Source organism: Coturnix japonica, chromosome 3, assembly GCF_054131305.1.
Source record: "Coturnix japonica strain WE chromosome 3, WE-NBRP24, whole genome shotgun sequence".
Taxonomy (NCBI): Eukaryota; Metazoa; Chordata; class Aves; order Galliformes; family Phasianidae; genus Coturnix; species Coturnix japonica.
This window is the reverse complement of record NC_140665.1, coordinates 48,532,594-48,560,559: the sequence shown is the minus strand read 5'-3', so window position 1 is coordinate 48,560,559 and position 27,966 is coordinate 48,532,594. Positions and strand designations below refer to the sequence as shown.

The following is a 27,966-nucleotide window of genomic DNA, read 5'->3' as shown; positions in this document are numbered from 1 at the left end:
CGATCATACTGAGGCTTGATGATTCCTCAGTGGTACACAAGAAGGAAGATTTTACTCGCAACTGGATTGCTTTGCTTTAGGGCAAAGGATGAATGTAGTAATTCTGTTGTCTTTCACACTGTACGTAACTATTGCATTTAACATAAATACTTAGTTCAAAAAAAGGTACTCTGAATTGCTTTGTCTTCACCATCAAAGAGCAAGAAACCGTTTTATGGATCTTCTTCACAGTTAGATTTATTTTCTTCTGCATTTCAGCTTTTTCTTAGTGTATGGGAAATTGGTAATCACAGCCTGAACCTCTGATTAATCAGCTGAGGCAAGTGTTGGGTCAGCTGTGGGAGCACAGGTGAGAGTAATTTAGCTGTGCTCCTGGAAGGGGTGGAGCTCGACTCCACCTCCTCTAGACCTCATTTAAGGGCTGACCACCACCAAGGCAGCATCTCTTGGAGATTGCCCCAGCTTTTCCAGCCAAGGCATCTGTGTGGGTGAGTTTTCCTTTACAAATAACCTTTTGAATATTTGCCAGCATCTTTGATACCATCTTTGTATCACTCAACCTTACACTGAGGGAAGGTAGTTACCAGGTTGTTTGTACAGTGCCTGGTGCAATGGGCTCCTGAAGTCTATGCAGGGTCCTTATGAGGTAGTGCAATAGAAATAATAAGCATTTTATTTTAACAAACAGTAGGAAATGGCCTATGAAAACTAGTTGAAGAACAGAGATCTTGTTGTATCAAAATCCAGGTGTTTGTTTTTCTGTAGTGTGGGATGGAAAGCAAAAAGATTTGTCTCTAACCTCTCCTGTGTGTTACATTTTTGTAACACTGTTCAATGCTCTCCAGCCATTCATAATTTGTTATCCTATTTACCTCAAGTTAATGTAAGATAACTGCCAAGTAGGTGATTCTGTCTAAGAATCCTAATGGAGTGTGGCAATTATGGGCGTAAGGTGTGAAGTCTGTTTTCTAGAACAAGATGCCATAATGTATAACTAGTAATAATAATCCCCAAATCACAATCATTTTATGCCACTGATACCATGCTTCCTTTTACAGAGGGAATTACTATTAAATTGTAACAACTTGAACACAGAACCAGTACACAAGTAGCTATGAAGGAGCTCAGAATCTATAAACCCCCAAATTGAACCTGCCAGTGAAATTCCCAGTTACAGAGAAAACTTTTCATCAGTACACATAGTGCTTTGTAATCATGGCTGAAATGTTGTTTCCAGGGCTTGTAATGCTAGAAAGTAAACCTGAGTTGAAACCGTACTCAAGATAAACAGTTCCAAGTAATCTCCCATGTACGCACATCTCATCAGTAAAGAGCCTTTATTTAAGCTATGGCAGAACTATTTCCCTGTAGAAAGATTCATTAGATTTGAATTTGCAAGATGAAAGTGCTCAGCCTAGGTGACAATCAAGTATGAAACGCATTATTAAAAGAACAGTCTGACATAACGTTTTTCATGTACTGAGAAAAATAAGACTGGCAATTTTTTGTTTCAGAGGTAAAATAGCCTGGATTATTCAGCTGGTCATAGAACAGATTAATTACATGCTATTTCCACGGTTCTTCTGGTCCTTGTTTCTTCAAACTTCTTCATATTTTAAGTAGAAAAATCATCAGTATTATTATTTTCTTTAACAGCTCTTTTCAGAATTGGGTGTACTAACAAATGAGGTTTGAAATCCCACATTCCCACCAACAGGTGGAGCATGTATTACAATGACTTCAAATTCCCCCAAAATAAAAAGACAAATACTTTTTAGCTAACAAATTCACAATTCCAGTGTTTCAGTTATGGCTGCAACCATGACATTTTATTCTAATATTCCACTGTACATAAACAATAATTTCTAATCCAGCTCCTTTTGTTACTGACACTAATTGCAATATTCCATTTTAATGACTCCAAAATTAGATCCATTTTCAGTTTTCATTTTTGTTAGCTCCACAGGTGCTCACATTTATTTTTTTTTTTAATCTCACGTGCACAAGTTTCAACTCTGATAAACTTTGATCTCAAAAGATTGAGCCCACATTTGTAAAATGTGTTTACAATGTATTTACCTTTCTCTACTTAATTCTATACTGAATAATGTTATGATACACTTTAGTGCAAAAGGAGTTAGTTAGAAAATAGGAGACGTGAGCAGCTGAGGAAACTGAGATTGTTTAGTCTGGAGGAGGGTAGACCTCATCTCTCTCTGCAAATGCCTGAAAGGAGGATGCAGTGAGGAAGATGTTTGTTTCATTTCTCTGGTGATGTGTGATAGAACATTAGGAAATGGCATCAGGTTGCACCATGGAAGGTTTAGACTGGACTTTAGGAAGAACTGTTTTAAAAGAGAGGGTGATCAAGTATTGGAATGAGCTGCCCAGGAAGACATGGTGACTTCTCCATCCCTGATATTTTAAAATCATATGAGCATGGCACTGAAGGACACAGTTTAGTGATGCAGCTGGGTAGCTCAGATCGATGGTTGGACTTGATGTAGAAGTTCTTTTCCAATCTAACTTACTCTATGATTTAAGAGCACGATATTGATGGCAAAAGCTTTGTCTAACACATAGCTGTTTTAAATTACATCCATTCTTTGCACTGAGCAAGGAATTACTTTTAGAACTCCTTGAATGTTTCCATTCTCTCCCTTCTAGCTGATTATCTTAGGCTTTTTAGGAACATTAGACTTCTGGAAACATCTCTTAAGTGTTCGCTTGTTGAGGGTAACAGCAAATAACCACTGAAGCAAATTCAAAGCAGGGCTCCTGTCACCACTCGGGAATTCTAAGCTCAGCAGCGCTGGAAAACATTCATAGCAATATACACGCAGACAACAGTGCACACGCAGCTCCCAAAGTTACAGATCCTGACCCTAATCTCAAATTACTCCACAGACAGACAGACCAGACCAGACCCAAACAGCTGTGCGACTACCACTCCCAGCAGCACAGCAACACAACCCTCCACATCCCGCACAAGCGCACTGCGAACAACTTCTGAACTCGTCCGTACCGGGGCTCATGCGCAACCCTGCCCCGAGCCCCCACCGCCAACCAGGGCGCTACGCGGGCACATGCGCCTGCAGGACGGGCCGCTTCCTTTTCCGGGTCAGCTCGCACGTACAGTGTAAGAAACTGCAGTGTTGTTTGCGTGCTGCTCTTGAGGGGTTTTGTTTTCTTTTTTCCCCCACAGCGAGAGGAAGGGGGTGTGCGGCGCATTGCAGCGCCTATCCACACAGCAGCCCCCCACCTCCCTTCCCTGCTTATGCTTATCATTCTCCTTAACTACGCTTGCGGCTGCCGCATGTGCGCAGCCGGGACTCCCATGTAGTGGGCAGAGGAGCGGCCGAGGGGCGGAGCTCCTTCAGGCCCCGCCTCGCTGTGGGACTTTGGGGATGGTTGGGTCCTGGAGCTGTAATGGTTGGCCTGGGCTGGGATGTGCTGGGGGTGGAATGCTTTGCTGTGGTGAATATAAGAGTTACTATTGCTTACACCTGCAATTCCTGTCTTCATCCCTGCTTAGAGGAGCAGGTGACTTGAAAGTGAATCGTTTGAATGCCTTTTCACAGACAGTTATGTGCTTGCTATATGTGACACTGTAAACCAAACAAGAAAGTCTTAATTAAGACATGGGTTGATAGTGATAAGGGGGTGTGGTTTTAAATTAACACAAGGGAGGTTTAGGTTAGAGGTTAGGAGGAAGTTTTTCACTCAGAGGGTGGTGATGCACTGGAACAGGTTGCCCAAGGAGGCTGTGGATGCCCCATCCCTGGAGGCATTCAAGGCCAGGCTGGATGTGGCTCTGGGCAGCCTGGTCTGGTGATTGGTGACCCTGCACATAGCAGGGGGGTTGAAGCTAGATGAGCATTGTGGTCCTTTTCAACTCAGGTCATTCTATAATTAATTATGTATTGCTAAAAAGAAAAGAAAATTAGAAAGTGAACAGTCATGGGATGGTTTTGTTTTGTTTGGTGTTTTGGCAAACCAACCAAATGAGTGTCTTGCCCAGCTCCCACAGAGACATGCTAAATAGAAACATTGTGTCCAACAGTGAAGATGCCTGTGGGTAAAATCCAGCACTTGTGCAATGATTTGTAAATCATGTCTTGGGTTGTAAATTCCAGAGAGTTTTGACTTATGTGAATTCGCCGCAAATGCCACAACTGTCTTCTCTGTCCCCCAGTTCCATCCAATGGCGACTCTAGGAAAGGCTGCTGCTTTCCATCTGCCTCCTTTGCCAACAGTGGGAGAGATCATTAAGCTTTTTCGTCTTCGAGCACAGAAAGAACTTTCCCAGAATTTTTTGCTGGACTTGCGATTGACAGGTTAACTATTTTACTTTATATGTTTTTAGCTATTAGGAAGTATATATTTTGAGATTCATCAGAATCTGGTTTCTAGCTAAGAGGTGATGTTTGCATGATGATGTCTGTCCAGGTGTCTTCTTTGAAAGCTGTTTTAGTGTAGACTAGTTGATTTCACTTGTACATCCCTAGAAAACATATTTCTTTATAGAGTAAATTACAGAGTATTTTTTAGGTATATTCCTATATAAAGTATCAAAACCAGAATATCAGTTCAGTGCAAAACTCCAAGCCTGTGTAATACCATTTCCATTCAGGTACTGCTGTTCAGTAAGAACTATCAAGAGTTATCAAAGCATTGCCTAATTTTGATAAGTTTCAGGTGAGTTGAGTATACATGTTTAATTCAAAAATGAAGGATTTATTTCAGGTTATTATATATCACAAGAAATACTGTTAGTCCTTCTGTCTTCTAATATACTATATACGGTAGTTAGGAAGGTTGGTTGTGTCAGTCTGTCAGAAATTTTGTAGCTTTTTAGACCAGTTACAATTTAGTTTTCTGTAGCTTCTTCTCAGCAGCAGCTGACAAAGACTGCAGTGTACAATCCACAGCAGATTTCTTTGTTAGAATCCTTTTGATACATAGTATCGTCTAAGTGGTGGCTGCATTTTACAGTAATCAGTGCAGAGTATCTTCATGTACCCAATGATTCAATTGGTACTCTAGCTGATATAGATTAGGAATGTTAATATAAAACTCAATTCCTTTTATGAATAACCAGAGTTTTAGCTGGAGTAAAAATGTCTGAATGTGCTTAGTAAAACCTTAGAATAGACATTGTCAGAATCTCTTGTTTTTGTTACATATTTAGAAGACTTGTAGAGTGAGCAGTATGGTTTCCCTCAGTGCTTCCTAATAATTTCTTTGTTTCATTAGCTATGTTTTTAATCCTTACTTTGAGCCTTTTTCAACTGTTCATTTGTTTTCTTCCTCATCTGTAATGACTTTCAGTGTTGTATCTTTCTATTTGTGTACAGTAGTCTTGCTAACGCTTCACTTTTTGCATCTTATTTCCTTAAAGCAGGTGTTCTGTAGTGATATACCTTTATAAAGATAAGCATTGAGACCGTAGGTTGTTGAGTGCTTACTTCTGGTTTACAGATTAAAAAAAAAAAAAAAAAAAAAAAAAGTAATTCTCCTTTTATTCGATTCTGTAATGAGCAACAACGTACATGAAAGACAGTAAACTGGAAATAGCCTTTCTTTAAACACTGGAGCAGTAAAGCAGTATCTCTTGGCATGAAATAAATCTGAATTCTGTGATTCTGTGCAGTCTAGCAGGCATGTGATTGTGTAAGTGGGATGTGTCACTGTTTGTGCCTATTCTGAGATAAACTCATTGTTTATTGTTAGGGTGAGAATGTGCTTATCTTAGTAAGCCGGCTCCTTTGGAGAATAAAGGCTTAGTGTGTTCTTATTGTCTTGCAGACAAGATAGTGAGACAAGCTGGCGAGCTGAAAAATGCTTATGTCTGCGAAGTGGGCCCTGGGCCAGGAGGAATTACCAGGTCTATTCTTAATGCTGGTGTTGAACAACTCCTCTTGGTTGAAAAAGATACTCGATTTATTCCAGGATTGCAGGTATCAATTGCAGAATGATTCTTACAAATGTATGTGTGAACATTTTAAGAACATGGAAAGGTTCAAGTGTCTTACTTAGATCAGAGCATTAAAAAGAGCTTTGATACTTTGGCTCAAATCAGAGCCATCATTTGCTTGAAATGAAAACATGTACTATGGCAATTAATCGATTCTGTCTTACCATAACAAGTACCCATTGTCTCTTTCTGATCTGATGCTGCAACTGAATAAAGGTGCTTTTTTTTTCCCTAACATTGGGATGTTTCAAGTGCTTTAAAGAGGCTATACATGAAATAGTAGTTTAAACATTGATGTTGATGTCCTTTAATCTCATTTTTCATTTTAATCCTAATAATTTTGCCTTAAAGTTTATAAAACTCTGACCACATATTTCCAGTTATAACAATTCAGTTTAGGTTCATATTCAGGTACAGAAAAATAAAACAAGCATTTATTTCGCATCTTCAAAGGGAAAAAATAAAACCCCTTAAACTTATGCTCCTTTCTTTGTAGCTGATGTAAGTTCACAACTCATTGAGTCATTTTGCAAATACCATCTACTTATGTTGCTCTGAAAATTTCCTGTTTTAGAACTTGGCTGTATAAGAAAAACAGGGACCAAAATGTCTTCAGTTTTGACATGTATTTTTGTGTTGTTGTTGTTGTGTGTTACGAAATTTATCTATCTTTTGTGATAATATAGGTCACATTACCTCTAATTTTTTTTCTCCATTTCCATATTAAATGCTGTATCAATAATTGAATGCCCATAAAACTTGCTTGATTTGTATAACAGAAAATGTCAGAAATTAAGTAAAAGCTCCCAGTTGTTTTTTTATAAATGTCTTTTTAGGTATTTATAAGATGCTGATATAAAGCACGCAGCATTTTTCAGTACCTGGTTTTCCATCTGTGATCTCTGTTGCGAAGCTGAAGTTGGGATCCTCTACTGCAAAATGGAAATGTGTTGAAGAACATATGTGTTCGGAGTAACAGTTTACACAAGCTGAAAGTCTGTCAGTTCTGTCTCACTCTTAAAGAATCACAAATGCCCTATGCCATATGCCCTAATACTTGTTAGGCTGGAAACATTTATGAGAAGAGTGAAGGTGCTCTCAGTCAGAGAGTAGTCTGAATATACTGTTCTTCCAGGAAGAACAGTTCAGGTTTTTTGAACCATGCCCATTGGTTTTTGTTTTCTTACACCCTTTTACATGTACATGAAGAGCAAGAGGATCTGCATAATGGAAAATTACTCATCTTGTGCTCTTGTTGCATAAGAGCTCCTGGAACCATGTTAGCTGCACACATTGGTTTTAAAGTGAAGAAAGTGTTGGTGACTTCCCTCAGTTTCTGATTTCAAATTGAATGTATACGATTGTGGTTTTCTGCTGTCAAATGCACTTCTCAATTATGTTAGGCGTGAAACTAATTAAAACCTGCATTCCTTCTGACATGGAAACTAATATTAACAAACAGTAGAACATATTTCAGTAATCCTTTGTGTAGGTGGCTGTTGGTTTCCTCTTGTGCTGTTTTCTAAGTTTACTCATATTACGTTATCTTTCATCCATTTACAGCACTTGGAATAACTTAAAAGAAAGATTTGACAAATCATGGCAGATTAGTGAATTTGAATGGAATATAATTGCTAATGTAATGCTGGAAAACCCATTAAGTGATTTGGAGTTGTGGTTAAATTTGTTTTCCTAGGTGAAAATAATTGCACTTAAATCACATGGAATCGTAAAACCATAGAATGGTTTGGGTTGGAAAGGAACTTAAAGATCATCCAATCCCCTTGCCATGGCCAGGAACATGTTCCACTGTAATAGATCCAAAAACATTCCTAAACTTGCTACTTGCATTATTCGTTAATAACGTAGAGTTTGTTAGTTGTTTTTATTGAAGATAACCTTGTCAGCCTTTTCAGGTTTAAACTCCCCATTAGGAGCAGCTGTGAATACGAAGGTTTTAGATACGTACTGAACTTTTTTCACTAGTGCTTGCTTTTTGAAGGTAAACAGTTACTGTGTTCAGTTTTAATTGCTACCATTTTTTATGTATTGAAGAAAAGTTGATAGCAGGGGTTTTTCTCATGCTGTGAATGATGCTGAAAATCAGAGTGGTTAATATTCACTGTAAATTCTATTTGCTTGTATGTGAACAGATGCTGTCTGAAGCAGCTCCAGGAAAAGTACGTATTGTTCATGGAGATATCCTGACATATAAGATGGATAAGGCTTTTCCAAATCACTTAAAGAAGAACTGGGAGGATGGTTAGTATTTGGGCTTGTTCTGGATTCATTTTAAGGCTTCTGAGTTAAGTGCAGAGGTGTGAAAATTCCATGCCAAATTTGCTTTGTTGCAAAGATTCACACAAAAACCTGACCAAATGGTTGTGTGAGGGTATAGTATGGCTTTTGAAAACCTACATTTCTTGAACATCTGTGCACACAAGTCACTGTTGTCTTTGGAATTTATTAATTAAAGCTAAGGTATACTGTTACTCTACTATTGCCATATGAAAATCTGAAATACTTGTAGATTTCAAAAATAGAGGGAATGGTTTTAAGCTGCGCCAGGGGAGATTCAGGCTGGACATTAGGAAGTATTACTTCTTGGAAAGGGTAGTCAGGCATTGGAATGCACTGCCCAGGGAGGTGGTGGAGTCACCGACCATGGGAGTGTTCAAGAAACGTTTGGATGTTGTGTTGAGGAATATGGTTTAGCTGGGAAGTATTGGTAATGGTTGGACTAGATGATCTTCTAGGTCTTTTCCAAACTTAATAATTCCGTGATTCTGTATTTGAGAAAAATCACAAATATCCTAGAAATATCCTAGCCTGGAAAGTGAATAACAAGTAAACTGCCTAAAACCCAACTTGAATTTGATATTGTCATCTGCCACTCATGTAATTAAATGCTGTATTATCTAAGAAAGAGCAACACTTTCTTCTGTCCACCTCTATTGCAATATCTACTTTGTGCTGTGTAACAAATGCATTGGTGCAATGCAGAATTGAACTATACATATAAATATGCGTGGCTAAGGAGCTGTCTTGTGTTAGTTATAAAGCTTTCAGATTCCATATAGGACTCTGTGCAGAGATCTCTCTTTAATTTGAGCTAAGTTACATCTTTGACTCCCCTGAGTCCTCAAAGCCCCTGGGATGAAATGTGTTGGAGAGAATAATGAGTGGGGCTATTTTCTCTGTATCTGATAGTCATAGATGAATGAAATGGCTAAGTTATATATTTCTGCTATCCTGGAGCAGCTCAGCTGAAATCTATCGATCTGCTGAAAATTGGCTGAAAGCTGCTTTTTTATTCTAATGTGAACAAGAACCAAACTCAACTTTTTTTTTAACTTTTTTTTTTGCAACTAATTACCATAAACAGTAACAGTGTTGTCAGTCTAAAATGAGTATAAATGGAAAGGCATAATTTTAATGTGTCACAATAAAAATTGTTTTAGTACTTTAAGTCTAGATTGATAGGCTCATATGTTTGTTATGTAAGCATTCTTCTATGGCAGATCTTATTTAACTTTTTGACAGTTGTTTGCTTTTTTTCCCCATCAAATGTGAACAGAGCCACCAAATATTCATATCATTGGAAATCTACCCTTCAGTGTTTCAACTCCTCTAATTGTCAGATGGCTTGAAAATGTTTCTAAAAGAGATGGACCTTTTACTTACGGAAGGACACAGATGACACTGACTTTTCAGAAGGAAGTTGCAGAGGTAAGATGTTACTGTTTTCCCTAAATTTTAATTAGTTTCTAAAAAAAAAAAAAAAGACACTGTAAGTAGATAATAATGTCACAGAATATACATCAGTAGATGTTATAGGATGACCTGAAGGAGATGAGCTCTGCAGAAAAGGACCTGGATGTCCTGGTGAATCACAGAGTGGCCATGAGGCAGCAGTGCACCCTTGTGGCCAAGAAGGCCACTGGAATGCTGGGGTGCATTAAAAAGAGCATGACCAGCAGGTCAAGGGAGGTGATCCTCACCCCCATGCTTTGCTCACTGGGCTCCCTAGTTCAAAAAACCAGGAATCTCCTAGAAGGAGTCCAGTGGAGGGCCGCAAAGACAATTCAGGGCCTGGAGCATCTGCCAGATGAGGTAAAACTGAATAACCTGCGTCTGTTCAGCTTTGGGAAGAGAAGACCGAGGGGGATCTGATAAATGTATATGAACATATATATATATACACACACACACAATATTATATATATATTTATATATATATATATATATAGAGAGAGAGAGAGACATAAAAATATTTTATGTATGTGTGTATGTGTGTCCAGATATAAATATCTGGAGAGAGGTAGGAGGCAAATAGGTAAGGCCACACTCTTCTTGGTGGTGTGTAGTGACAGGACGAGAAGTAATGGCCTAAAACTTGAACATAGGAAGTTCTGTACTAACATGTGGAAGAAGTTCTTTACAGTAAAAGTGGCAAAGCACAGGAACCCAGAGAGGTAGTAGATTATCTGGAGATATTCAAGACCTGTCTGGATGCCTACTTGTGTGACTATAGGAAACCTGCTTTAGCAGAGGGCTGGATGTGATCTCTTGAGGTCCTTTCCAGCCCTTTCAATTCTGTGATCCTACTTGATTGAATTTCCGTCTAATTAGCTGGAAATAGGAAATAAAGTTTCCTCTATGCAGCCTAAATACATATGTTGCTTTAATTACGTCTCTTTAATTTTAATGTTTTATAATGAATATTATAAAAATTAAATTTTACTCTGTTTTTTACAATGCAAATTAATTACTTATGCATGCAAGTGGCATGTCTGCTTTCACTTTGGGGTCATAGAAAACCAGTCTTCTCTGTTACTGCTTTAGTTCTGCAATCAAGTTTCAAGAAAAGTACTGAAGTTGTTCCAGCAGATGGCTCTAGAGATCACAAGGGACAAGTGTTTGTTATGACATGAGCAGGGCTTTTTAATTCAGTTCTGAGCTCATTCTGTTTTCCAAAAGGACTTCCTATCATCTGAGAAAATACATAGTTGTAAAATATGGCTTGTGGACTAAAATAGAAAATGCAAAGTGATGATTAATAATAAACAAAGACCTGTGACAGCAGTGAAAAAAGTGGTGTAGTGCTGAAATCGTAAATGGACTTTGTACTTCTTTTTTTTTGTAACCAGCTGAATACTCTGATGGTAACATGCAGATTATAGTGCTTCAGTACCTAACATAGCTCAAATGAGATGCAAAATGCCATGCACTCTTAAATTCTTTGTACTTAGAAAGCCAGGAAGTTAAAAACACTAGGAAGTGGAGTGATATGTTCAAGACTGTACAATTAATCAGTGTTAATTGTTGATTTTGCATTCTGGCACATCTTGATTCATGTTTTTATGCATATTCAAACACAGAGCTTTCTCTGATGCAGAAACTTCATAGTTTATGGTTTGTGTTTTCATAATGAATGCTCATTTAGGATGCACTATTTTGTTTTATGATTAGGAGGAATGGTAATCTTTCTTGTGGCACTCTGAAGCAGATATTTGCCTTTGATATTTGGCAAGTACAGGAGTATTCTGTACACGCAAATACAGAAGTTTAACACAGTAGAAAATTTTAAAAAACTTATTTGTTGATATTTTATGTATCTGAAAAGAAAATTTCTTAAAAGCTAGATGTCCTCACTGATCCTGTGTAAGCTAAGAACCTAAATACCAAAGAAAGTGTTGGTTGTACATATCATAAGTTCAGTGTAAGGGTAATGTGCTAGACCAGATTGCCCAGGGCCCCATCCAACCTGGCCTTGAACACCTCCAGGAATGGAGCATCCACAACCTCTCTGGGCAGCCTGTTCTAGCACCTCACCACTTTCTTGGTAAAAAACTTCCCCCTGACATCCAACCTAAACCTTTTCTCTTTGAGCTTAAAACCATTTCCTCTTGTTCTGCCATTATGTACCCTTGTAAAGAGTTTACTCCCCTCCAGTTTATAGGCTTCCTTTAGGTACTGAAAGGCTGCAATGAGGGCACCCCACAGCCTTCTCTTTTCCAGGCTGAATGAGCCCAACTCCCGCAGCCTGTCTCCACTGGGGAAGTACTCTGGCACTCTGCCTTGCCAGTCTTAATTCTTTGTGTAGGTTGATTCCTGTGATGGATTTTGCAGATTCATTGATAATCAGCTTTTAATATGTGCTTATTAAAAGCATAGCTTACCAAGGAACAAAACAAATAGTTGTTCCTGAGGAGCATCGAGAGGATCTGATAGTGTGCAACCTTAAAGAGATGTCACGTACCACCTTGACTGTGTTCCAGAGTCCGTGTTTTGATACCTGTCTTGAAATTTTCCTATTACGTAGATGCAAAAATGCTGGTTAATTATCTGAACTTCTGAAAAGGTTGATTTAGTGCAGTTTCAGGTGCTGTCCACATTATAAAAGTAAGTACAAAGAAAATTTTGAGAGCTAAGGGGGAAAAAACTCAACTACCTAAATAGCTCAGGTTATGGAAGTAATACTCTTAGCATTTTTTTGCAGAGTGCCATACTCAGGTATGTTCCTGCAGATGTGATTGAAGTTATTTAAGATGTTTCTGCCTGGAGGTGGATGTTCTTAAGTTACTCCCTCTGTAAACTGAGAGGCAGGAACTAAGACTCAGACTTGTTTTCATGGAAAGTGTATTGGCTCATTTAAATAAGCATTTGAAGGGCTGCAAGAGCTGTCCATTTCATTTCCATTGCAGAGTTAAGGAAGTGCATATCTGGTTGCTTTGTTCTTAGACTTTCTAATCAGTTTTTTTTTGTTTTTTTTTTTTTTTTTTTTTGTTCTGTTTTTATTGAGTTAGTTTTAATAAGTTTCTTCTAAAGCAATAAAAAGTAGTTTTAAATGCTCATGTAAGCTGAAAAAATCGCTGTTTGCTTTCTGAGAAATTGTTGAAATGGATTTTATTTGTTCCATGCTAATACTTAAACTGCCTTTTAGGAGACCTGCTGGAAAAAGAGGGGGGGGAGGGAAATGTTAGGCAGTGGGTTTAGTTTGTTTTTCTGACATAGTGAGGGCAGTATTTTATTAGCATGAATTTCACATGAAGCTATATAATCTATAGATGTTATAAGGTATACAGACTGCTCCTTTTTTTTAATTTTTTTTTTTTTTTAAATAAGTTAGTGATAAATAAGATGAGAAAGCTTCAAAATTCAGTTGTTACCTGTAACAAACACGGTTTGAGAGATGTTTTACTGAGAGTTTTTTTTAAGTTTTGGTTTTGCTTATTTTTTATGTTGACATTTATTAAGTTCTGCAGAAGTTCAAGGAGCTCCTTTCTGTGTGCATTTGATTGAAGGACTGTGGTTGTAAATTAGCATGATACCATGATGAAATGGTATTACGTAGGAGAAAATAGTTTTAGATGATTTGAGCTTAAACTCTGATGTGAGCTCTTAAGAATTAGTTGTTTGGTTTTTTTTTGTCTTTGATCATAGTGATAATCAAGCTTTTGTGTAATTGACAATTCTGTCCATTCAGTTTCACTGATTCATGTGTTTTGGTTCTTCAACAGAGGCTCACAGCTAATACAGGAGGCAAACAACGTAGCAGACTGTCCATCATGTCTCAGTATCTCTGCACTGTTGAGAACTGTTTTGTAATACCAGGCCAAGCCTTTGTTCCAAAGCCGGATGTAAGTTTTGTTATGTTTTTCTAACTTTATGGTTAATTTTTCAGTTAGGCACTGCATGTGACTTTCAGGCAGTAAAGCAGCTGGGTCCTCAATTCAACATCTCCATACTACTAAGTAGGGTGATATGACACGCATGAAAATGAAGCATCCATGGCTCAACAACATTCTTTTCTTTTTGGTTACTGAGAACTTGTTCGTTGATGTTCAAGTCTATTTGCAAGATTACTGTAATTCTTTGGGTGTTTGTGGAGATTTAAATTTAGTGACAGGATAGACTGCTAGAATTGCAACATCTTTGAAAAGCTATTTTACGATTTGCAATTAGAGACAATTTAAAACTGCATGGAAAATTTGTTGGGTCTTCTGAAAGACCCTGATTAATAAAAGCTTTTCAGATGCCACAGATCACTATTTTTACCACATCTGTAGTCTGCGCATTTCACCTTACTCATCTTCAGCATTTTGAACTCCCTCATGTTTGCTATACCACTTAGTCACCTACATCCCACTCCCTGTTTAAAAAAGTAACCATATTATCTCTCTTTTGTCTGCTCTGTAGAGGAAAAAAAGTGTCTTTGCTGTCTTATTTCCTGCTAATATTTTTTTTGTTGTTTTACTAAATCCTTTGGGATTACAGGAATCAAGAAAGAGAAAATTAAACTGCATTTTGATCACAGATCCAACTTTTTTTTCTTCTTTTTTGTGAAAATGTGTGTATGACAGTGAGTAGCATAAAGTTGCCCTGAGTACACATGGAAATTTACTTGCTGCTTCTGAAAGTTTCTCTTAAAATGGTTGGTTTGATTATTTAATAAGCCATCTTTTTTCATTTTTCACAGTCACTCTGTAGGTCTTTTTATTCCTCAGGCTTATCTCTTGGGAGCTTATAGAAGGTCATCCCCTTATTTTTGCATACCTTTGCTAAGGTGTGCAGGGAGGAAGTTAGGAAAGCAAAAGCCCAGCTTGAACTCAGATTGGCCACTGCAGTAATAGAGAATAAGATATCCTTTTACAAATAAATCAATGGTAAGAGAAGAACCAAGAAAAATTTCCAACCTTTACTTGATGCACTGGGGAATGTGGCCAATGAGGATAAGGAGAAAAAAAAACTCCTTAACACCTTCTAGACAGATCAGTTATCCTCAGGTCACTTTATTCCCTGATCTGGAAGTCTGGCATGATATACAGGATACACCCCCAGTGATTCAGGTGAAGACAGAGAACTCCTCCTGCATCTGGACTGTCACAAGTCCATGGGACTGGATGGACTCTATCCTAGGGTGCTGAGGGAGTTGGCGGGGATGATTGCTGAGCTGCTCTTTGCCATCTTTCAGTGTTCCTGGCTATCTAGAGAGGTCCTGGAGTATTGGAGTCTTGCCGATGTGACTCCCATCTACAAGAAGGGCTGTAAGGGGGATCTGGGGATCTACAGGCCTGTTAGCCTGACCTCAGTACCAGGGAGAATTATGGAGGAAATCGTCTTGGGTGAGATCACACAGCACATGTGTGGCATCCAGGGGATCAGGCCCAGCCAGCACGGATTCATGAAGTGCAGGTTGTACTTGACCAACCACATCTCCTTCTACGACTTGGTGACCACACTGGTAGATGAGGGAGAGGCTGTTGATGTAGTCTGCCTAGACTACAGTAAAGCCTTTGACATGGTCTCTCACAGTATTCTCCTGGGGAAGCTGGCTGCCCATGGCCTGGACAAGTATACCCTTCTCTGAGTGAGGAATGGGCTAGAGGGCTGTGTCTAATGGGTAGTAGTTAATAGAGTTAAGTCCAGCTGGCGACCTGTTATAAGTGGTGTTCTCCAGGGGTCAGTACTGAGGCCATGTACTGTAAGGCCAAAACTTTGTGGGTGCAGTATGAGTACATAGTAAAGCTATAGTGAAAAATCTTGTGTCATATGTGTCTTGGCACTGGGTAACTATAAATAAAAGTTTCATTTTTCTGTACTGGATAGGCCTTTATTGAGTGAGGAGGAGAGAGAACTCCATGAAGGTGTGGCAATTGAGCATAAGCAAATCCTATTATCAGTTGTTGCTTAGTTGAATAAGGACCTCTCAAAAAGGCAGTACCACTAAATGCAAACGTGTAATTATTTAATGTATTTCTTTGATTTACAGCAAATACAAATTATATATTAAGAGCTGATAATACAGGCTTTTCAGGCAGACCTGACACCCATTGCACTGTACTTCGTTTCCTTCAAAATCATGTTGTGGGTTGACATCTGTTCAGTTATACAATTGTACAGTTATACAGTCAATAGGTAAACAGGTTATACAGATGTTTTGTATGAAAGATTATCATGATTGAAGGATGAAGGGAAAGTGCTCACTGACGTTGAAGGTTCTCAGGAAACTCCACAAAGGATCAATCTCCAGGGGAAGAGAGCCTGCCTTAGTGGTAGTCTGCCCTTAAATAAGATCTCGGAGAGGTGGAACCAGGCTCCACCCCTTCCTGTAGCACAACTGAATTACCTTCACCTGTGCTCCCACAGCTGACTTGTTGCTTGCCTCAGGTGGTTAATCAGAGGTTCAGGCTGTGATCAACAGTTTCCCATACAACATCCTGGTCTGTTTGTTTCTTTTGGGTACCCTATGTAGACTGACATGGTTTGAGCTGTTACTGATAGAACCTTTGCCTTCCTGGAAAACTCTTTGCAGCATGTTGTGAATAATGCAGCTCTGTGCTTGACTTTTGTTTCATAGGTGTCCGAAAAAGTGCAGGTACTTTTGTGTAAAGTTTAAAAAAGAAAAATGCATTGCTTATGTAATTGGAGAATATTTCATTTTGCTTGGAGTATGTAATTATTACATTTTTATATGTATAAATGTCTTTGGTTCCTGATTTATGAATGCGGATTTTAATTCTCATACGTTAGCAGTGGTCGCAGCATGATGTTATGTCAGACCCCAAACAAAAGGTATAGAAGAATGGTTGGTAATGAGTAGGTTACCTCATTTGCTCAGTGAGTGAATAATATTTTAATAATACCTATGAATGTTGAGTCATAATGGGATTCTGTTTTATGGAAAAAGATGATGCTGCACAGCATTCTGTCTTAAGCAAAGAAAAATAGGCTTTTTGCACATTGTTATTACTGTGATATTAAGTAACTGCAGATAAAAGTAGTAGGAATAGTACAAGTAGTAGGAATAGTAGTAGGAAGAAGCTCCCTGATGAATAGATAAGAAACTCTAAATGACTATGTAACAGTAGTAATAAAAGCAAGATAAAGTTTGAAATTTCTTTCAGAGAATGCAGATGCTAAAACAGACTTTTTTTACGTTATTAGATATAAAGCATTTCACTTTCTAAAATGCTGTAACAGAAGATTTTATCTTTTGAACACGTTAACTTTGTGGTTAATGTTATGGAGTCTTTATACTGTTCTTATGAATTTGGGGCTAATAACACAAGAACTGAAAGTTGGATATAAATGTACCAAATAAATAGTAGTTGATTTTGTTGGAAGACCTGTCCAACGTTGTAATATTCCTAAATTTATGGGCCTGCATCATATCCTCATACCTGTTCTAACAAATGGGCTCCTTTAGAAGGCCGAAAATGTTCAAGGCAATAAATGGCAGCTGGAGGCCAAATGTTTCTGGATTTTAAATAAATGTAAATAGGTGAGTAGATTGTATCCCACATCACAGTTTGCAGATATTTTCATAGTCACAGTTACATTTCAGTTGTACTGCTACTCAAATCTAACACTTGTGATAGACTCGCAGTGATTGAAGAGTGCCCAACCAGCGTTTTTTTTACCAGTAATAAATGAAATCCACAGCAGGACAGAAGTTTAGGGGGTGAGAGACATTTTTGACAACATCTGAATGATACCACTGATTCTCCTTCCTGGTGCGCAAATGTTGTGCAGCTAAGATTGGGAGTACAGGTTTTTGTTGTTAGTTTGGTGGGTTTAATTTTTGTATTGAGTAATTTATTTCTTTTTTGCTTTGTACTGTTGTTTAGGAAATCTAAATGTTACTATGACAACTCGGAACAAAAAATGAAAGGTAGATGTGTTCCTTGTATAAAATTTGCTCAATTGGGCTTCTTGGACAGAGAATGGTTGCTTCTTTTCCTTGCATCATAATTAAAAGGTAAAATACCATATAGAACATTCTGTTATCAGTAGCCTGATTTTACTAAATAGAAGTGTCTTTGCTGTAACAAGCTATCAGTACATTAAATGCACTGTTGCTTGTGCTGAGGCGATTTATTTTTCTTTAGTAAATCTTACTTGGAAATTCATACAGAATGGTTTGAAAAGCCAGTCAAAAAAGTACTCTTGAAGCAGACTCGAGCATTTTTCCTATCTTGTTCTTTTTGCTGATACCACTAAGAGGAAAATACCTTATGTAAATATAATTACAGCCCAAATTTATGAAAATCCAGATGTTACACATTCTTTAGAGTAAGCAGAGGACACTTAGCATGAAAAACAAAGCCTCAGTGAAAAAAAAAAACAACGGTATTTAAACATAGTCCTTCAGGTTGTAACCTGCATTGCTCTCCTGCATTGTGGATGGGAGGTGCTGCTGCTTTCGGGTATAAATCCATGCTCCTTGCTGCTTTTTAAAGCAGGAAGTGCAGAAAATCACACCTGCAAAAAGCAGAAACCCTGCTGAAATGAATCCTATATAAACCGCTCCTCCCGGTTCATGTTTACTGCTCTCTGGAATGGTCTGGTCCAGAAAATCAGAAATGATTTCTCTCGTGTACCATGATGTTGGTACTAATCCAAAAATTCCTGCAAGAATGAAGCAGACTCCTCCAGCAAAACAAGTGTGACTTTTGCTGTCGGTGTCCCCTCCCACCTTTGTGCATTTCATTCCAACTGTAGTGATGCAGATCCCAAAGGCTGATAGGATGCAAGACAGTACCATGGTGGTTCGTGCAGTCTGGATGTAGACGGGGAGAGACAGAATGGAGTATTTCAGGGTACAGCTGAACATCCCGGTGCTGTACCATGTACAGTCCATCCACAATCCTTGCATCTGTGTTATAGCTGTTATGATGTTGGAACCAACATCTGCATTTACCTTCCAGTTCGGTAGCAAGGTGGCTGCGATATCTCCAAAAGCGCCAAACAAAGCCAGCATAAATGCAAAGAACTGCAGACCAGCTGATGCCATGGTTATCTGCTGTCCCCTTTTATCTGCTCTCTTCTCTCTTGTAAATCCGTGTAACTGGTTGATAGCTTCGTAGCCAAGGCTGTAGCTGGCTGTGGGATAGAGGCGGGGGGGGGGGGGGGGGGGAATGAGGGAGAAGTGCAGCGAGAAAGAAAGAGAAATCAGCAAACAAAAAAAGCTTGCATTTAAAATCAGAGCTATGTGAATGAGTAACTGAATGTGACCCTGCAAGCAGATGAGAGCAGCTGAGCGGCTGTGTGCAAGGCACTTGGTCATCAGTGATAACAAACGGACAGTGTTTCAGCATTGCTTGTGAGGGGGTGCTGCTCTGCCATATGTGATTACAAGCCATCAAACAAAACACAGCGTACCAGAGTGGTGTTTGGTTGTAGTATGCAGATTACAGGCTTACTGGACAACCACACATTGTAAGTGGAACATGAGAAACTTGCAGATTCAGCCATTATGGAAGAATATTGTTGTGAAAGTTATGTTGTACGCTTGGCATATCTTCCATAAGCGTGTTCATGGCTGTAGCTCCTTTTGACTGTTTTGTAGCAAAGACCATTGATGATGATATCAGTCACTTAAGGTTCCAAGTAACCCTTTATTTCAGCTCTTTACATACTGGTGTTCTTTTCTTTCATAACTAACTGTTAGCAAATTTGTTTTTTTTGAAGGAGATTGAGATGGATTTTAGTTTTTGCTGTATTTTCATAATTAAGTCACATATATAACGTATCAGAATAACTAATTCACTTTCACATAGCAATTTTCAGTCCTCAGTATAGACCAGCAGTCTTAGCAAATATGTCATAAGATTGAATATGACATGCTTTTGTTTATAAAACGAAATATTGTTTTTACTGTTTTATTCAGATGGCACCACTTAGTTGTGTAAGAGCATTTTTTAAAATCATAAACCCATCTAAAATAATCTGCAAATTTGCCTCACGGTGGCACTTCATAAAATTTGTTAAAAGGCAGAAAGGCCGTTCTTGTTTTAAAAGCCAAATTTCATGTAGTAAGATTAGAACATGTAGTTGTTCGAAAGATCTGTGAAGATAGAATTGATGCTGTTACATCTACGGGAGCATTGAGATAGCAGAGACAGAAGAACAGTTTGAAACCTGTGATAAGGATTAGAAAAGGTGTCCTGCATTTAGAGTGAGGCTGGATAACAGGCAGTTCTTGTTTTTTATCAGTGTGCTAAAGAAAGGGCCGTCCATACACTTCCTCAGACATTCTGTCTAAATACGAACAGTAGTATTGGAATCGGTCTTTTAGCAATAAACATTTTTGAAAAGCCATGATAATAGGGGATACAGTTGAATTGAGTGGAGCACAGTAACTGTAGCATTGTAGACTTATTTCATATTTTTATACATAAGGCAGCAAGCTTTTGATGAATGTGTTATTAGTGGCGTTACGTATCAAGTAATTCTCTAATTCTGAAGTATTAGTAATAAGCTAGAATGTATATATTGTACTTAATTCAGGTAATTGTCCAAGTATGTGCTCCGTCCAGCATAAATGTGTATATATAAACTGACTGTATTTTAGGTGAGTGATGGCAGCTAATCTATTTAAAAACCTTATTTCCAAGCATTGCCTATTTCAAAATCCCATCATTCACATTCAGACTGTGAGGAGCTCCTTTGATAAATATGTATCATTTTTTGTATCAGGCCCACAGGAAAGATGGCTTATCTTCCTTTTGCAGAAGGAGCTGACATGTTCCTGATAGCCCAAAAGCTTCTGGAAGAAGTCATTAGGACTTCAAGTTAGCCTTTGTATTGTTTCAGTTTTACCATTTCAGCTACAGCATGCACACAGAAACCCAAAGCACTGCAAATGGTAGTCACACTTATAATTAATGGGGTCAGCTGAATTAAAGGCATGATAAATTCAAGTATAAGCATTGTAGACATAATAGAAGATACAGTTATTGTGCATTCCTGCTCATGTAACACTTACTGCTGGATGTGAGGTCTGAGTTGTTTTCTTCACTGTTGATGTCCTCGAAAAATAGGGTTTCTCCTGAATGGGACTGTCCCTTTTCATATAAAACTGCATTGGCATGCATTAACAAAATTTCTTGGAGTGTTGTTTTTTCTCTTCTCTACAGCAAGTGCAGTACTGTTGTTTGTTCCCTCTCTTAGTTCCATCTACCAGAGAATAAAGGACTACTTTGTTTAATGAGTTTTGTTTGACAAACACTTAGAAAGGGAAAGCAAAGAGATTATACAGAAAAATACGTGGAGGCTCTTAGTACTAAACACATAACAATATCCAAGTGCTATGATTAAAGCTGCCAATGGTGATTAAAAGGGAGAAGTAAAATCATAAAAATCCAGAAACTCTATAGACATATGAATTTGAGGCTGGATATGATTCGTTTAAGTTCATCTGGGAGCTGTAGAGGGTTTTTTTTTCTCTCTTTTTTTTTTTTCTGTTTTCTTTTTGCATCACATATAATCTTATTATGAGTTTAAACTTCCTAGGAAAGAACTATGCAATGTATTTTAATTTTTAATTGGAACATTGGCTCGTTTTTCTTCAGCTACAGGTTTTGCTTGTCTGTCCTTGGTAGCTTTCACCTTCTGTAGGACGTCCTTTACTCTGTTACCTTTCAATTATGTGTAAAAGAATTGAAGGAATAAAGCTGCTCTAAAGCTTACATGGTAATTGCAACCTATTGGTGAGGTGGCCTCAACAAGACAGGGTAAGAAATCACGAAGCTGGGAGAAAAGCCTGTCTGATTGTCACAGTGACATAAACATTAGCTTTTGGTTGACACGTGTGTTTAAAAAGATTTGGGAGAATTGTTTCATTTTCATTTGCCAGAGAAGAATGTTTTACATCCTCAGGTTTGTCTCTGTAGATGTTGTGACATTTAATAGCAGGTCAGGATAGTTGTCATAGCCAAGGGAAGTTTCTCTGCTCCCAGATAGGCACAGGTGTGAGCGTTCAGGAGCTGCTGTATGAGCTGATATAATGCATTAACTTTGGTACGACATATTCAGTTGTTCTTAAAGATTTTTCTGCTTGTCAGGAGCTTTCTAGAATACTGAGCAAACTGGTATGAGCTGCTACAAAAATCAGAAGTAGTGGATAATGTGTAAGTGCTGCAGAAATGCAAGCAATGTCTCACGCATTTGTTTGGAGTCCTTTGGAGCAGAGAATGCGTGGTCCACAGTGTGATTTCATTAGGCTCTTGGAAGGCATTTGTGGTCCCATCACAACACTCTTGAAAGAATTAAACTGTCGCAGAGTTAAGAGGAAGGGTCTCAACAGGGACAGATAATTGGCTGGAAGATAATGTACAAGTAGATACATAGAAATGAATGGTCAGTGGAATTGTGCTGCAAGTCTAAGAAAATGCTTGTGCTGCGTAACCTAAAGAGCCTGGAAAATTGTGAAGATGTAAAATTTTTTGCTCATGAAAGTAATGAGGGTAGTAAAGATGAGGTTTGACTTTGAAAAATTGCAAAAGGACCTTTATAGTGCTACTGATTGGATGGCAAAATAGGAAATTAAAATGAAGCTTTAAATGCATAGGACATGACAGAGAGGAGAAGAACGCTGCTCACATCATACGTGCAGTAACAGGCATTAATCTGAAATGAGGCTTTGTAGGGAAGTTCACTGTGGTGCTTAGAAAATCTGAGTGGCCCTTTGCTCCATCAAAAAAAGTGGTAATAATGTGGTCAGATTATAAATAATCCAGCGCCTCTTCATCCTGGATCATTGCTCCTTGTGAGGAGGTATGTGTTAAAGGACTGAGGACTATCCTTGGGTAGGAAACTCATGTTTTCCAATACTGTAATAAGAAGCTGTATATTATTGCTCATAGTGCCACAGTTGTTTTCTGCTGGATGGGAAACCAAAGTGAAACCCTCACATCAGAATAAGGGGCTGTGAGATCAGCATACCTAGTGTGAGACTGAACGCTAGCTTGTAGCACACATACACAATGCTGGTGCTGAACGCTTGGTTGATGGAGGACCTGCCTTAGAACTATCCCATTAGGAACTCAGACAGTCTTCTTTAATGAAGTGCAACATGTTCTGCTTAGGTTTCAGCTCCCTGTAGGAGAAAAGTACAGCTTGGAAAAAGATATGTGGGTTTGTTTTTAATACAGGCTTTTTGCAAGATACATGTATTGCCTATCGTGAGACTTCTGTTGCTAACAGTTAGTAAAAATTGTCTCATTTAGGCTCATTCTGATTTAGAGCATTGATTTCTTAAGCAAGGCAACAGACTAAATTACATTGTATGTTGTCACGCGTTTCTCCTGTCTCACTAGAACATAAGCCTTCTTTGTACTCAAACACTAAAATAGTAAGGGGAGAATAATTGTTATACTATTGACAAATCAGTTTATATCGGTAGGATAATTTTCATATTCATTATTTTATTAGAATTATTATTTTGAAAATATTGGTGGGGCAAAAAATAAAGTGCTAGAAATAACATAGTTGTGCGTTCCAAGTGCTCTCGTGTACTCTATTGGTTTTCATAATTCTACTCTCTATCTTGTGTACATTTAAAAGGTTAGTGACAAATGGCTTGGATAATTTTAAAGGAGTGGCCAATTAGAAGTGAAAAGCTTTCCCTGTATCTGTCGCTATAGTAACCAGGCAGTTTTCCTGGGGTCCAAAGAAAACAGCGTCTGTAATGGAACAAACACTGAGGAGTGCTGTTTTCTCTCAGAAGCAGAAATTATTGCCTACCAGCCTGCAAGTCCAGCTGTTTGGTTTGTTTTTTTTCCTTAAAGTTTACACTATATCCTTTTTTCTTATCCCTTTAGTTGGTGTGGTCAAAGATGCAGCTCCTTCTCTCAAAAGCAGAGGTATCTTCATACCTCACTGATGATGGGTTCTGCAAGATTGAGGGGAGGGGATCCCAGATGGTCTCCAATGATTTTCTTGTCCCTAGTTTTGTGGGGCAAATCACAGAATCACAGCATGTCAGTGACTGAAATGTATTGGTATATTTCTTGACAAAAATGTAGGTGAGCATACATGCATGTAAATTGGTATTTCTGTGCAAGGAGCCTTTTGGTCATGCAAAGGATATATTTACCTTGTTCAAAAAGCTGAAGTGTTCTGATGTTCAGTGTGACCACAATTTTTCATGGTGTGCTTGTATTCTTCCTCACAGGTAGGGGTCTGTGTTGAGGTCCATGAGAAATTCAGAAACTATTTTGGAGAAATACACATTTCTCCACAGATTCTGTATGCCAGGTTTTTATTTGTCATCTCACTTCTAAATAAGCTCTTGGGGTATTTTTTTAATTATATTTTACTCATTAAAGCAATTTTAGTCTTACAAAAAAGTCCAGCTTACAGAAAAAGTAGGGGAAAAAAAGTGTTCTTTAGGGTGTTTTTACATAATATGATATAACTATAACTGCATGACATATTGTGTTTTTTTATATGTACATCTGTGTATACTGAAGGCAGGATGTTGCTTCAGTCTGTTTTCAGACACAAGGGAAGTGGCAGGTCTGTGTAGCAAGCTGATACAGGAACTAGGAAAGAAAATAACAAATGTTAAAGAGATCTGTGTGGAAACATTCAAATGTAATTTTGGATTAACAGTGATGGTACACAGCGTAAATTGACTCTGAACACAGAGTTCAACTACCACTTAAATTGAACGCAGCCTTATTTTGATCTGCCATTCCTTTGAGTAGATGTGAGTTTTAAGATATAATATTAATATACTGAAAAGTAATTCCTTGGCTCTCATTTTGCCAAAGCCCTAGAGCAACAGAAAATATATAGGGAATGGCTTTGATTTCTAATTATAATACCAATTTTCTCCAGCTGCCCTTCGGCCTGTATATTGAATCTGTGTCTCACGTCAGAATTGTCTTGTGGAAGGATCTGAAGAAAGAAGTGCTAATTACTTTACAGATGACATGGAAGTTGTGCTGGATGGAGGAAGTGCCACGGGGAAAAAAGTACTAAGTACTAATGGCATGTGAACTAATTAGAAATATGTAGATAACCAGGAAATACTAAAATACTCCACGGCTTTGAAATTTATGCCAAGCCAAATCAAGTACTGTGGCATTGGTTTTCACACAGCTGTTACCTGTCACAGTGTTTTCCTGTGTTCTGCCTGTTTCTTGATGCCTAACCTGTAAGCTGTAAAGAAGTACTGTGTCTCAGAGGAATGTATGTGTCCAGATATCCTGATGTTTTGTTTCTCTTTGCAGGTGGATGTAGCGGTAGTGCATTTCACTCCATTGGTGCAACCAAAGATACAGCAGCCATTTGAACTAGTAGAAAAAGTGGTTCGAAGTGTTTTTCAATTTAGAAGAAAATACTGCTGCCGCGGAGTTGAGTAAGGAACTTTAAGGAAAAATCTTCTATTTGTTTTTATTCACTGTGGTTAAATATGCCATTAGTAGTTCATCAGATCTTTTAATTTCAGAACGGAAACAAAATTATGAGCTGAATGCCTCTTTGTTTTTGTTAAATAATAATTACTGTGCATAGTTGTTGATGGTTCTTGAAGCTGTTAAAATTGCTGGATAAGTGAAATTGGTGAGCTTTCCAATTTGTGTCTCTCTGATAATTGAACAAAATAACAATGGCAAAAGTCACTGAAGATCAATAGGATGCATTTGTTGGTTGAGTTAAAAAATGAAAGTCTCAGAATTCTTAACCGATGATTGCTGTTTGGAGAGAAAAATCAATCTGTGGGAAATTTTACTTATTTGGAGGGATAGTGTCAAAAGGTCAAATTCTTACTTCTGTGCTTGCCCTTGTATGGAGTTGTTATTGCCTCTTTAAAAAGCCTTGTGTCTCACTGAGAGAATTTACTAGGTTCTCTAACTGGTGCAGGAAAACTTCAATCTGTTCTCCAGGGATCCTTTTAAAACTTAAGTGTAGATACGTGTCTGACTTGGTATGGGAAAAGCCCTGTGTTGGGCACTGTAGAAATATATGACAGAGCTCTTAGGGTATCTGAGGCATAGAGCTGTAGTGTCAGCTAGCTGAGGTTTGCTGGGCATGATTTTGAAGCAGTTTAGATGGATGCCGCCTTGCTAAAATACAAGGCTTACATGTTGCTATTTTGTAGGTGAACATACACAGAATTTTGCCTTTGTTTTCTAGATGGAGAAGTGTTTTGATTGTTCCTGAGGCAATGAGTTGTACTGATGTCTGGCATTCAAAACTGAATGCTAATTTGCCTGCAATAATGTTTGTGTTTGCATTTGAAAGTGGTGAGACATTGAGGTATCCAAACCAGCTGGGTTTGTATTTGATTTACAGTCTTCATGGAAGAGTGGCTTCAGTTGACAGTATAATCAAGAGGCACATGCAATCAGCATGTATATGTTATATAATGTAGAATATTTTTGCCAAAGCTTTTATTAAAGACTGTGTAAAATGAAGTAGCTAATAACTGCTGTACATTCTTTTGTGGCAAGGAAGGCAAATATGAACTTTTGAACATCACATATTCCCTAACAGATTATTGTACTTTAGCCCTAGCACGCAGCTAAGAAATGCAATCCTCTTAGTCCTTAGCTGACCTGAAAAAAAAAGAGCAACTTGTGGTGCACAATGGGGCTGTTACAGTACTTACAAGATACTGTATAAAAACAAGGTAATAGAATGAGTATATTTAATTTCTGGGACCTGAGAGAGATGCAGCATGAAAGATTAAACTGTTAAATCTGGGAAGAAAAAAGCGTAGCTTGAGTGAGTTACTACTGATGTATAGACTTTTCATAGTCTATGTATAAAAGGTGATTTTTGGCTCGAGGAAAGTAATGGAGATTTCTTTAATCAAGGCCTTGAGGTGTATTGCACCTTAAACCAGGCTGCTCCCAGAGTTCCCACCTTCTCTTGTCCTTCTACTAGACCCCTTTTTATTGTGTTCTGACAAGTTATAATAATATCTGTCCCACTGAAATGAAACAGCCAGAAAAAACTTATGTAGTTTGGATCTAATGTGCTTTGAGCAAAATTGACTCCATTATTGCTCTTTAAATATTAGGCTAATTCCAAGAAGACTCTGACACTATCCATACCCAAAGCTCTTTTTTAATGTTACTAACCATGAGCATACATGCATGTGTTCGATGTACAGTGCACAAATATCATCTTTCACATTGCCAGAAGTTGCATTTGCAGAAAAGTGGCCCTCCTATGTTTCTATTTGTTTAGATAATGAACTGTCTTAAGATTATGTAAAAGCCCAAGGGAACCTCTTGTCTCTTCATGGAAACTGAATTGTCTGCACTTGTCTGTCTTCTCTTTGCCCTGACTTTAGGATCTTATTTCCCGAAAGAGAACGTTTGAAAAGAACAGAACAGTTGATGATGGCAGCAGATGTTGATCCAACTCTGCGTCCTTTTCAGCTCACTATGTCACACTTTAGAAATCTGTGCAATATCTACAGGAAAATGTGTGATGAAGACTCGAGCCTTTTTGCATACAATTATAGAGAAGAGCTAGCACAGAAGAAGAGGAAGCGTTCCTCCAAAAGTACCGACCAGCTAGAACAAACGCAAGAGGAAAATCATCTGTAATGGCAGCAAACTGAACTGGGATTTAACTCGCTGAGTTAAACTCGCAACACCTAGAGGTGTTGATTTATGTATTCTTACATCTGTTCAGGTATGGAAGAAATAACTTTTGAAAAAGTGGTGAAGAGGGCTTTCCTATTTGGTTTGTTCTGTTCAGCTATAGACAAAAGTTTAGGACAGTCTACTTACAACGCACGTACCGGTTCTTCTAACTTCAGGGGACAGAACATACACTCACAATAAGGTATGTTGTGAGATAAGTAATTAAGTTGAAGTAATACATCTTGTATGAATGTGAGTGCATTATTGTAACATAAAAGATGCTTTTCCTACTTGCAGCATGTAAGATGTCGTCCGGGGTTTTATGCACTTTTTATCTGGGAAAATCCACTGTGCAGAGTAATTTAAAAAACAAAAGCCTCGTATAAATATACTCAAGTGACTGGCTTATGGGGGGATAAAGTGCACAGATTGCCTCAAGGTCTGCTAATACTCTTTCTCATATACACAAAATAAAGAACTTGGGAGTTTAAGAGAACAGCAGCATGATAAGAAGTAGAAAACATGGCTAAGTACAATACTTATTTGTCTTTTACTGTACAGGCTGGTAGAGAAAATAAAAAATACAGTCAAATAAAA

At 38.1% G+C, this 27,966-nt stretch overlaps 2 protein-coding genes across 7 annotated transcripts; one reads left to right on the top strand and one right to left on the bottom strand.

Annotated features, from left to right (window-relative positions):
- Positions 1 to 34: 34 nt before the first annotated feature.
- Positions 35 to 27,966, top strand: TFB1M (transcription factor B1, mitochondrial). Of its 6 annotated transcripts, none has more exons than XM_085541543.1 (8): positions 35 to 488; positions 4,196 to 4,337; positions 5,809 to 5,960; positions 8,131 to 8,239; positions 9,555 to 9,706; positions 13,501 to 13,620; positions 25,003 to 25,130; positions 27,072 to 27,966. In XM_085541543.1, the coding sequence occupies exons 2-8, from the start codon at positions 4,205 to 4,207 to the stop codon at positions 27,328 to 27,330; spliced, it is 1,053 nt and encodes a 350-aa protein (XP_085397669.1). In that variant the 5' UTR covers positions 35 to 488; positions 4,196 to 4,204; the 3' UTR covers positions 27,331 to 27,966. The 6 variants fall into 6 exon arrangements, with proteins under 6 accessions (XP_085397669.1, XP_015713746.2, XP_015713744.2 ...); XM_015858260.3 differs by lacking the exon at positions 35 to 488 and adding an exon at positions 3,097 to 3,139; XM_015858258.3 differs by lacking the exon at positions 35 to 488 and adding an exon at positions 3,097 to 3,477.
- Positions 15,712 to 20,937, bottom strand: CLDN20 (claudin 20). Its single transcript, XM_015858261.3, has 2 exons — positions 20,751 to 20,937; positions 15,712 to 18,865 (listed from the first exon to the last, which is right to left on the bottom strand). The coding sequence occupies exons 1-2, from the start codon at positions 20,857 to 20,859 to the stop codon at positions 18,117 to 18,119; spliced, it is 858 nt and encodes a 285-aa protein (XP_015713747.2). The 5' UTR covers positions 20,860 to 20,937; the 3' UTR covers positions 15,712 to 18,116.